The 11,010-nt window shown below is 38.8% G+C and overlaps 1 protein-coding gene across 3 annotated transcripts; it reads left to right on the top strand.

The window, feature by feature from the left end:
- Positions 1-664: 664 nt before the first annotated feature.
- On the top strand, positions 665-7,880 carry LOC120415764 (zinc finger protein 629-like). 3 transcript variants are annotated; one of them, XM_052710580.1, is made up of 7 exons: positions 665-783; positions 4,902-5,447; positions 5,607-5,947; positions 6,007-6,160; positions 6,219-6,338; positions 6,603-6,897; positions 7,245-7,877. In XM_052710580.1, the coding sequence occupies exons 2-7, from the start codon at positions 4,994-4,996 to the stop codon at positions 7,813-7,815; spliced, it is 1,935 nt and encodes a 644-aa protein (XP_052566540.1). In that variant the 5' UTR covers positions 665-783; positions 4,902-4,993; the 3' UTR covers positions 7,816-7,877. The 3 variants fall into 3 exon arrangements, with proteins under 3 accessions (XP_052566540.1, XP_039433304.1, XP_039433305.1); XM_039577370.2 differs by lacking the exon at positions 4,902-5,447 and adding an exon at positions 3,691-4,251 and having other exon boundaries at positions 669-783; positions 7,245-7,880; XM_039577371.2 differs by having other exon boundaries at positions 690-783; positions 4,917-5,447.
- Positions 7,881-11,010: the final 3,130 nt, after the last annotated feature.

Below are 11,010 nucleotides of genomic sequence, written 5' to 3'. Positions count from 1 at the left end.
GAGACAAGCCAGTTTTCAACCAAATGAGCTGAAACTTGGCGCGAGAGTCCCTATGGGTATGCCCTACAAGGGGAACCACACCAGAACTTGATCTGAGAACTTTTCAAAATCCGTACCCACTCTAGTATATATGCACTTCGGAAGGAATCGGTCAAGAAAAATTTCAAATGGGCAGCAGCGGCAGCGAAAGCAAGCAAGAGAGGGTGAAGAAAAGCCCCAAGAAAACGCTCCCTCTCCTTTGTTCTGCTGTTCGTAAAGCTGTTTCTTGACCCCTTTCCTTCCGATCTCCATTCTAGCCTTTAATTTAAATTTGTGAGCTTTGATTTTCTAAAAAAAATAAGTTCCCATCTAAAGTTTGCGTTATTTCAATTATTCAAACTGCTTTCAAACCTAACTTTTAATAAATTCAATAAACAAACTTTTTACAAACACCCACACTAAACACAGAGTAAAATAAAATGTTTGCAAGCATTGTTGGCAAAAAAAAAAAACATTTAAATTTGCATTCCAAGATTACAAACCACAAAACTGGCACCACTATCAGTGGGCTTCGAGCGCGCGGATGAACCAAAACAAAGGGACCAGTCCGAATGACACGAACTGTCGGGTGAGCGCAGATTTGGGAGAGAAAAGGGCGCTCACGAGAGGCGAGAGAGCGCGCGCGTTGACGTTTCGCCCAGAGTGACGAACTGTTTTCTTCAGGAGTGTTTATTTATTGACGAGAGTTTTTTGTGATTTTTGCTGAAAAGTTAGAGTTTTTCGTGGTTTTTGTAGTTGAATATCGTAAGTTTGTGTGATTTACTTAAGGAGGAACTGTTAAAACTATTATGCAGCGATTTATTGTTTCGTTTTGTTGAAATTAAAATTTTCTCTTGTTGTTGCCTGACTTGTTGGGGGGTAGGAATCGAAGCGAAATGAACTTTCTGGGCAGTACACGATCATTGTAGTTCAAACAGATTAAGGTTAATATTATCTAAACTCGACAAAATTTAATCTACTTTTTTTATAGAGCTTTAGTGACGTTTCGCGTACGCACACTAGCGCACCATTTGATTTTGCTGGCTGACAAAATTTAACCTCACTTTATTTTAATGTATGTACACACAAGACATACGCACGTAGATTACTCTATTGTGTTTCATATGTTTATAGGACCTTTTCATTCTCCCTTAGGCTCTTTTTTTTTTTAATTGGCAAAAAATGACATTGGGCGCCCTGAGGCCTTTTGAGGGCGCTATATCTTTTCCATGAAGGCGCAGCACAAATCGGAAACTTGGCAAATTTGCAAAATGCAAAGTTTCTCTTGGGCCCTGCTGAGGGCGCCAAATTGTTCAAGGAGGGCGACAATTTTGTCGACGACTAACCTCGACTAACCTACAGCTCAGCTCTGCTTTTCAAAAAAAAAAAAAACTCTGGAATTATGTTTCAAAATAACTTTTATTCTAAATAATTTGTAAAATTGCCTCGCTTTGGCCGCACTTTGTATTTAAATATATAATTTAGCTTTTTTTTAGATTCGCAAATCTTAAAAAAGATTTATTTTGACAAAGAACTTTGTCGGAAATGGCTCTATTTTTTTCTTATGAGGTGTCAATCCAGAAAAAACGAAAAGTGTTGCGCGTTACGTAACGATTCCCACTTAGATACTTGAAGTTCCTGTCCGTGTAAGGGATTAGTGTTGCGTGGAATTTTCAACACTACGTGCAATAAAAAGCGAAGACAGACCAGCCAAAATTTCTGGGAACCCCGAGATATTCCGACCACAAAAATTTACCAAAATTAGGGTGGTCGGTGCCCTCGAGGGTATTCCGTTGGGGGGACTATTACCGAACCAAGCGAGGTTGAGCACCATTAAGGTGCAATCAAACACAAGAAGCACATGGTTAGACACTTTTTTCCTGGCAGTAAATGGCAAACAGTTAGAGAGAGCGGGAGAGGAATGATTATAGCGTCAGCTGTCACGAGAGCGGTTAATTCTTTTAATATTTTTTTTTTAAGTTAGGCAGCAATGACTTTTGAAAAGTAGACTACGGCATAAGTAGAAATTTTATTCGCCTCAGAATCATTGTTTCGAAGATTTTTGAGAAAACTGATTTTCCCCATACGCGTAATACAAATGAACTTGCTCTCGAACTACGTGGACAAAATTTATAAAAACTTGTCATTTTAGAAAACATTAAAAAAAACTTTCAACTTTCAAAAAAATTCAACTTCCCAAGAGTATACGCTGTTGTTTTTTAATGACTTAAGCATTGCTCATAATCACAAATGACTTATTCCACCTCAAACGTACTCAACACTCGAAATTAACATTTTCTGATCAAGCTGAAATTTGGTGGGACTGTTGATACCACCAAAACAAAAGAATTTCGATTTGCGTGTAAATCGTACCACCTAAGATTTGCCTTATTCGCATTAAAATGATTAAAACCTCAATTTTCAAACTGCGATATCTCTGGAACCGCAAGTCTTACAGTCAAGCCAGCACTCATTTTAAAGAAAATTTGACGACTCACTGTTTCTGGAATGCTGTCCTGATATTTTCTTGCTTTCTTTCGCCCTGTTTACATTTTGAACCTGGGATTTTGTTCCTACGCGTTTCAAAGAAGAATGAACAAAAGTTATTGTACTTTTTATAGAAAATGTCCGCACTTTTCAATGAACAAGAACATAATAACATTTCAACTCTAATACAAAAAGAACTATTGGTCCAAGTAAAAGTTTTACTTTTATTCCCGCATGTTTTTGCAAACTTCTATATATATAAAAAATTTCGACCGTTTTGTTCGAACGCGAATCAGTTCACTACGGAGCGTCGGATTGAGGTGCTCTTTGTTGCGTTGGGATCGTATATGTCCAAGGAAGGTTCATACGCTAACTTATTGACAATTTGGCCACTCTGGAACCGATTCCGGAGCAGCGGCAAATTGTATGGAGAAAGTTACGTGAAATCATATTTTGATCACAGGAGGCTGAATATGCAAAAAATCAAAAAAACGTCAACAAACGAAAAAAAGGCAGAACGAAGTTTGTCGGGTAAGGCTTGTTTAAGATAAAAGTAGTAAAACAGTATTTTTGTTTGTACCGATTTTAGTACCGACGCACGAACATGATTTAGGTATACACAGAAAAAAAAATGATGGTAATATTCATCAGGAAATGGTGACAGATTTAGTGGTTAAAAAATGATGAATTTTACCACAGAAAATGATGAATTTTCATCAGTTTTTGATGAATATTCATCAGGTTCACATTTTTAAACATTTTTTATGTAATATTACTCAACAAAAGAGGTAATATTCAACCTACCGAATTTTCAACATTCCAAAATTCAACTTTTTTTTCTGTGTACGTTAAGCATAAAACTGACTTATTTTTAGATAATTATTAATCTCTTTCATTCAAAACTCTTTGATTTTCGTACATGTTTCGAGTTTAAAATATTTTTTTTTATTTTCTTAACTTTATCTTGATCAGAAAATGTTGATTTGAATTTTGAAAGAGCTAATTTCAAATTGGAACACTGGAATTAGAGTTAAATAAATATCTTGAGCAAAATCGACCAATGAGCAGATCTCTGTGAATGTTTGTTTTTGTAATTTGAAACCACCACCGTCAAATTTAAACTTAAAAGAAAGAAATCTCAAAAGAAACTACAAACAAGCGGAGTTTTGATCGTCAATTCGTCAGAATCTTTTTTCAGCAGCACGAAAATGTCCCATCCAAACCGCTATATGCAGCGACAGTACATGGCCAGACACCGCCAGCGAAAGCGCGAAGCCCGCCTTCAAGAACTGGAAGTGCTCCAGCGGGAACGCGAAGCGCTCCAACCGGAACTTGAACCTGAACCTTTCTTACAACAGTTCGAAGAGCCACCACCAAATCCGCAACCGAAAAAGGTTCCCAAGAATAGTACGGAACGTGTTAGAGCGTTTCGGGCGCGTAAGAAACTGCTGCAAGGGGGAGTTGAACTGGCAGTCAAGAAGGGAAAAGTTCGCATGACCAGTACGGAACGTGTGCACAAATTCCGGATGCTTAAAAAATTAAAACTGAGCCAATCGGAACCGGAGGTGCAGGTGCAGTTCGTACCTAATGAACGGGAAGCCGGGGCTGGTGATCCTCTCGAGGCCATTAAGGAGGAACCGATGCTGGGCGAATGTTCAGCGAATGTTGTTTCGGAGTGTCTGAACTCTGACCCGCTCCTGGTTCCCCTAAAGTATGATCCCTGCGTCGAGTCTGATGCTTGTCGAGGTAAGCGAGTGGAGTCCGATTTTTTTTACAGCCTTCTTTCTGATTGGTAAAATGCAATGCGTAATGGGTGGACAATAATTATTTATGTACGATGAAATTTGACCCTAGATGAGGTAATGTCAACTTTGACAGACAAAATTTGACATGTTTACCCATTTGCAAAGGGTTACCACAGGTAAACTTGAAAAAAGGGTTGAAGTAACCCTCAAAAAGGGTTGTTTTACTATGTGTTGACAGATAATGGGTAGATAGAACCCTTTTTGAAGGGTATTTCTGATTTTGAGTGTAGGATTCAAATCGAGCTGTCAAATCAGTGTTTCAATCGAGTGACAATACTCCAAAAGAATAACGCAAAGATGCTTTTAAATATGTTCCAACCTTGTTCTCATACACCCTTACCAAAAATCATGATTTTTTGAGTTCCAAATCCCACTTTTCATACGAATTTTTCAGTTCAACCCATATAACCATTTTTATGGTTTTAGTACCTGAACTCAAAAAATCGTATGAAAAGTGGGATTTGGAACTCAAAAAATCATGATTTTTGGTAAGGGTGTAGGGTCTAGCCGACGACGTCTAGCGCTCGATTGGAACTCTGATTTGACAGCTCGACTAGAATCCAGAGAGTCACATTTCGCCTCTTATTATAGGCTCTCTACTTACAGTTTCAAATATGCTTTAAATGCGGAAATGAATGTAACCTAAAAGAAACAAATCGCAAAAGAAACCGATTGCCTCGAAGATGGCCCGCTCCAAGCATCTTCAAAATAAATATTCAAGGGCGTATCGCCAGCGAAAGCGTGAAGCCCGTCTTCGAGAAAGAGAAGCTCACCAAGCCCTTTTGGGGCCGCCACCATCGGCTCCCATTTCGAACGCAGAACGAATGCGTAACTATCGCTTGCGAAAGAAGCTGAGTGCGCAAGCCGAAGCGCCCAACTCAAGCACGGAACCAGGGCAGTCACCACCGCTTCCGGCCATCAAAGGTCGCAAGACGAGTGCGGAACGCATGCGCAGGTACCGAATGCGAAAGAAACTCACGGAGCAAGCTGAACCGAAGAAGGAGTTTGAATACCAGAAGCGGATGCGAATGAAGGTGCTGGCAGAACCGGAAGTTGAGGTGCACTTTGTGCCCAGTGACCGCACAGCTATGGCTTGTGATCCGCTTGCGACTGTGAAGCTGGAGTTGTCGACGGACGGTAAGTTGTTGATGAACAGAAAAGAATCGCGTCATACATTTAGCGTGTAAGGGATCTCAATTTTAATGAACTTCAAAATGAACTCAAGTCAGCCAGACCTACCGCGTTGCATTTACCGAAGCGATATTTCTTCGATTGACATAATTTACCATTCTCCAGCCGACCCCATGGATCCCGGTGCGAGCACTTCTGCCATTCAAACCATCAAGCAGGAACCCGACCCGGAACTCAGCACACCCGCCCTGGACGGCTTCTTCGGGCCAGCTGCCCTGTGGGAATCGCTGCAGAACGTGCCCGATCCGGTGACGGAACCGGACCAGGAGGGGGCGCCGCGAGGCCGCAAAAATCCGACCGTTACGCTGGACTCGATCAAGAAGGAACTCACCTACGAGTGTGAGCTGTGCGGGAAGCGCTTCCGCAAGAGTGCGGACTTTTTCCAGCACAAGCTGACGCACGGGGAGGAGCTGAAGTGCGCCGATTGTGACGAGCGGTTTTTCAGGGTGGGTTGAGGAGGTTTGAAAAGGGTTTCTTGCAATAATTATGGTATTTACAATTTTAGACGTGGGATTTGGAGAAGCACCGGGTTGAGAAGCACAGCGATTCGGAAATATACAAATGTGACACCTGCTCGAAAACGTTTATCGAACATTGGCGTTTGCTGCGACATCAGCGCACGCACTCTACCGAGAAGAAGTTCAAGTGTGATATGTGCGGTAAGTTAAATCAATGTGATAAGATGTATTCGATGTAGAAGTAATATTTACGTTACAGATAAATCTTTCACGGAAAGTGGAAATTTGGCAAAGCACAAGAAGCAAGTTCATACCAAGGATCGTCCATTTTCCTGTGAAATTTGCTCCAAAAGCTATCCTCAGAAAAAGGATCTACAAGGTATGTGGTAAAAACTAATGTTAAACCTGAATTTGGGTAGACTTGAATAAACGTGTTGATAACTTTCGCCAAAAAAAAACATGAATTTTGAGGCCAAACGTCAGATTTGGGTTCACTCACTAAAATTTCATAAAAATTGAGTAAAATTCACCCAAATGTGAGTGAAAAAACACGTCAGTAAACGTCAAACCCGTACAAACTTTATGTAGGAATCGCGACGTTTTACATTAAAAAAAGACAACATTTGTCACCCTAACTTTTCAGGCCACATGCTGGTGCACACGATGAAGCGATTCGCCTGTACCGTTTGCCAGGAAGAGTTCTCACTGCTGGATGAAAAACGGGCACATATGCGTGAGCTGCATCCCAACGAAACGGTGGAAAAAACCTTCACCTGCACGGTTTGCGAGGCCACGTTCAACTCCAAGCTGAAGCACTCGAGCCACGTGCTGACGCACGGCGAGCGCCGGTTCGAGTGTCAGTTTTGCATGAAAAAATTTCACACCAACGCGCGCGTCCGGAAGCACATGAAGTCGCACCGGGTGGAGCTCTATTCTAAGTAAGTTTCGGTGATTTTTGACATTTACCTAATGGGTGACCTAATGAGTGCCTGTCACAACCCAGTTGGAAATGTAGAGCTTATGCAGAACAAGGATCAAGACAGTTGAACATTTACAGGTGAATAAGGAACTCATTAGTTAAATGTCAAAAATCAAGGCTCCGATGAAAAGGTCAATTTGATAGCTAGTGAAATCTACATGACCTTATTGTTAATTGACGTTGAACTAACTTGAAACAATGAATGTTTCAAAGTTATTTAACAATAAGGTGACTTAAAGTTTGCAACGCTGAGGTTTTTACATCTTTTATTCAAAACTAATAAATATCAAAACAATACTCCTTCAGGTGCCACATTTGCGACAAATGCTTCTCCCAGGACTGCAACCTCAAGCGGCACATCGAACAGATGCACATGCAGGGCGATCGGTACTCCTGTCTGCACTGCACCGCCCTGTTCGATTCGGCCGACGAGCTGCGCGGGCACCGCGAATCGGAACACCAAAACGAGCACCCCTACAAGTGTCCCTGCTGTCCGAAGGCGTTCGCCTTCCACCAGAGCCTGGTCAACCACGCCAAGTGCCACAACAATCCGAAGCGCCACCTGCAGGAGTTTATCAAACCGTCGCCGAGGAAGCGAAAGCAGCAGCAGCCCAAGGAAGCGAGCGACGGAACGGAGGTTGCGGTCAAGAAACGTGGTCGGCCGAAAAAGAAGATTGTGGTGATGCCAGAGCCAGAATTTGTTGATTTGATGGAAACGGTGATGCTCAGGGAAACGGTACCAATTAAGGTCGAGTGCGACGCTGGTGAGCACGCTGAACCTGCTCAGCTTGACAGCTCAGAACTTGTTAGTGAGATTAAAGTTGAGAGTACCATTTTTGAGGAAACGGAAACTACTGACAAGACTTGTTTAATTTGAATAACTTATTGTTTTTACTTATGAATAACATGACTTAAATTTCAAGGCCTCAAAAATGTGTAGTACTATAAAAGCTTTATCTGAAAACTAGTTAAGCTTATCGTATGCATTAAAAATAAAAGTTTCTAATGTTACATAACCTCTCCTTTGTATTTTTTTCACACGTTTTTCTTGCACTGCCGTTCTATGCATAATTGTCCCATGTTCAAAAAAGTTCAAGTGAGAAAAACGCGATTGAAATTTTTCGACCGATTTCTGTGTTTCTACGCATAATCGTCCCGTGGGTTCCTATTCGCCCTATGTGTCCCTAATCTCCCCAGTTAACAGTTTATCACCCTTATTTGTGATTATCTTGCTATACAACAGATAAACAATACATAATGCTTAGTAAAACTAATGATTCCGTGTAAGAAAATACTTTGTGGGACAATTATGCGTAGAAGTTTAACGATGGGACAAACAGACTAGGTGTTGTTTTTAATGAGTTTCCGAACAAAGTACCAGATTTTATGTGTTTTTATTAAAGTACACATCTGACTAAACTTAAAAATGTCATGAAGTCAAAATCGTCCAAAACTGACATGGGACAATTAAGCGTAGAACGGCAGTGCAGTGGTACTTAAATATTAAAACAGTTGGTCAACTTTTGTTGCCCATCACAAACATAGCTCGTTTCGGGCAGCTCCGCCTCTTCGTCGAATAGTTACCACTACAATTGAAGCATTTCGCCTTGATATGCTGTTGATCACGTCACAATACTTTATATTCTTGGGGAGGAAACAAAAAGATTCAAATAATCAGAAAATCTAACTGACAAAATTAAAAAAACATTAAAATTAATGTTTGAATTCTTTAATATTTAAATAAGTGTTTTAAGTATTAAAGAATTCAAACATTAAAAAAATCATAATTTAAAATTTCCGAAAATTATTTTAAGTGAAAATCAAAAATACCAAAATACAAATATTCGAAAACTCTAAAATACATTTTTTTAAATTAAAAAAAACTGGATACAAAATTAGAAAATTGGAAATTAATAATTTTTCATTAATGAAACTATTAAATTCTTTAAATTTTAATTAGTGCTTTAATAGAATAAAACAATTCTGCTCCAGGATGTTACATTTGCAATTCAGAGATTTGGTGAATATTTCAACTGAGATCAATTCATAAGCCTTTGCTAGTTGAGTGCTTTTTTTAGGAAAAATGAATTTTGAGAAAAAAAAAACCTAGATAACCTAGATATAATCTTAAATTCTCAAATTCTTCAATTACTAAGTTTTCAATGCCGCCATATCAAAATACAGATAATCAGATAAATTTGGAACATTTTTGGAGTCATATTTTTGGTCAAAAACCCAATTTTTTTGATAGATAAAAAATCGAAGTGAAATTTTGATGAGGAAAATCGAGTATGAATAGTTTTAGAGTTTTTCAAACACTAATTTTTGAATTTAAAATATGTTTTTAAATTTTATTTATAAAGTGTTCATGTATTTAAATTACGATTTTTAATATTGATATTGTGATTGTAATTTTGATTTTTTTAATTGCTGTTCGTTTGTTTTTAGAATATAGCATTTTATTTATTTATTTTTTAATATTTGTTTTTTTTATTCCTAAATTTCGGTATTGTAAATTACTGTTAATTATATTTGTTTACATACATATGTTATTTTTGTTTTGCTTAATTTCTGATTTTGTATTAGGTATTTGTTTTTATTCTGGAGTTTTAAAGATCCAATAAACAAATTTTCATTTTTTTGCTTTTAAAATCCAGCATTTCCATCTCTTCCATTTTCGTTGTACCGCTGATAAGATTTGATTGTGAGTAGCGGGACCTCGCGGTTACTCTGCATCGTGTTTTTTTAGCCTTTTTTTTTGATATTTTATTTTTTATAAGTCCTTCTTTTATCATTGTTGATTGGAAGGCACGCCGCTGGTTTAGTTCGTTTAAGTTATTGTTTTAATTTCATCACAATCTTTTACGCGGAGTCCTGTTTTCTTTCCGTACAAATTCGTGGATCCTAATAATTTATTCCAAGTGGCAGTTTTAGTATTAACTCATCAAACTATTCTTTTTATGAAGAGTAAAGCGTCTTTTATTTATTATTTTTTAAATTTGCTTGCGTTATCTAAATAGTACAAACAGTAAAAATATACTGTCCATCCCATAGCACTACTGCTCGGTTGGCACAAGTTCGATTTAAAAACTTTTTAAATAATCAATCGTGTATCTTTCCGCAGCCAGCTGCCTAAGATTTTTTTAAAATTTCAACCGATAAACAAATTGCTTATGGTCGCATCACCTACCACAGTGAATCCTAAATCTTACCAACCCCTCAAAACTCATGTGATACTTTGTCGGAGACGCAGCCGATTTAGCGGTCTCCATCACTCAAGTATCGGCTAACATTCCCATCCACTTCCCCGTGTCTTACCACTGGTCGTGGCCGGCGTCGGTATTGGCCAGCATGATAGGGACCTTTGAAAATTGAGATGGTTCCTACTTTTCATCTGTGGTCCACGGAGCAATTTTTGAAGGTCCTGGTCAATAACGAAGTAGCATTTAAATAAGCAAATCTACAAATTTCACTGACTTTCAAAATTTCTGCGCAGGCTCAACTCGAGGGAAAGCATAAAGTTTGGGGTCCCCAGAAACGCATGCTCTTTGAATTTTTCAAAAATATTTAGACAGGGAAGAATGGTTTTTCCAGTGGTTTTTCTCCAAAGATTGTATATAGAATTAAAGCTGTAAAAAAAGAAAACCACGGTACTTAAATTCAAAGGTAAATAAACCAAATGGACTTTTTTGACAGGTGCCGTTTTAAGATATTTTTTTTAATTTGAATTTTAAATATAAGCTGAGTTGCGCAGTTTGTAAAAATTTGGATATCGACTTTCTTCAAAGTTCCGGGATGATCCATTTTGCTTTGTTTGTCCCCTCCCAGTCACGGCGTTCTCACAGGATTCTTACAGAATTCTAACAAAGCGAAAGTATTCTTACTAGAACGCTGCAATCATCCTGCTAGAACTTCGCGAGAATTCTCAAAGAATTCTAGCTCAAATGCAATAACCGGTTCTAGCAGAGGTCGGCGAAATCAACCGGTTCTGTGAGAATCCTGCTAGAATGCTGCTAGAACTGTTCTGACAGGCCATCCTGCTAGAATTGTGTCAGAATCCTGCTAGAATGAG

This window comes from Culex pipiens, chromosome 3 (assembly GCF_016801865.2).
Source record: "Culex pipiens pallens isolate TS chromosome 3, TS_CPP_V2, whole genome shotgun sequence".
Taxonomy (NCBI): domain Eukaryota; kingdom Metazoa; phylum Arthropoda; class Insecta; order Diptera; family Culicidae; genus Culex; species Culex pipiens.
The sequence above is the reverse complement of the archived record's forward strand: the minus strand, read 5'-3'. Positions and strand labels throughout refer to the sequence as shown.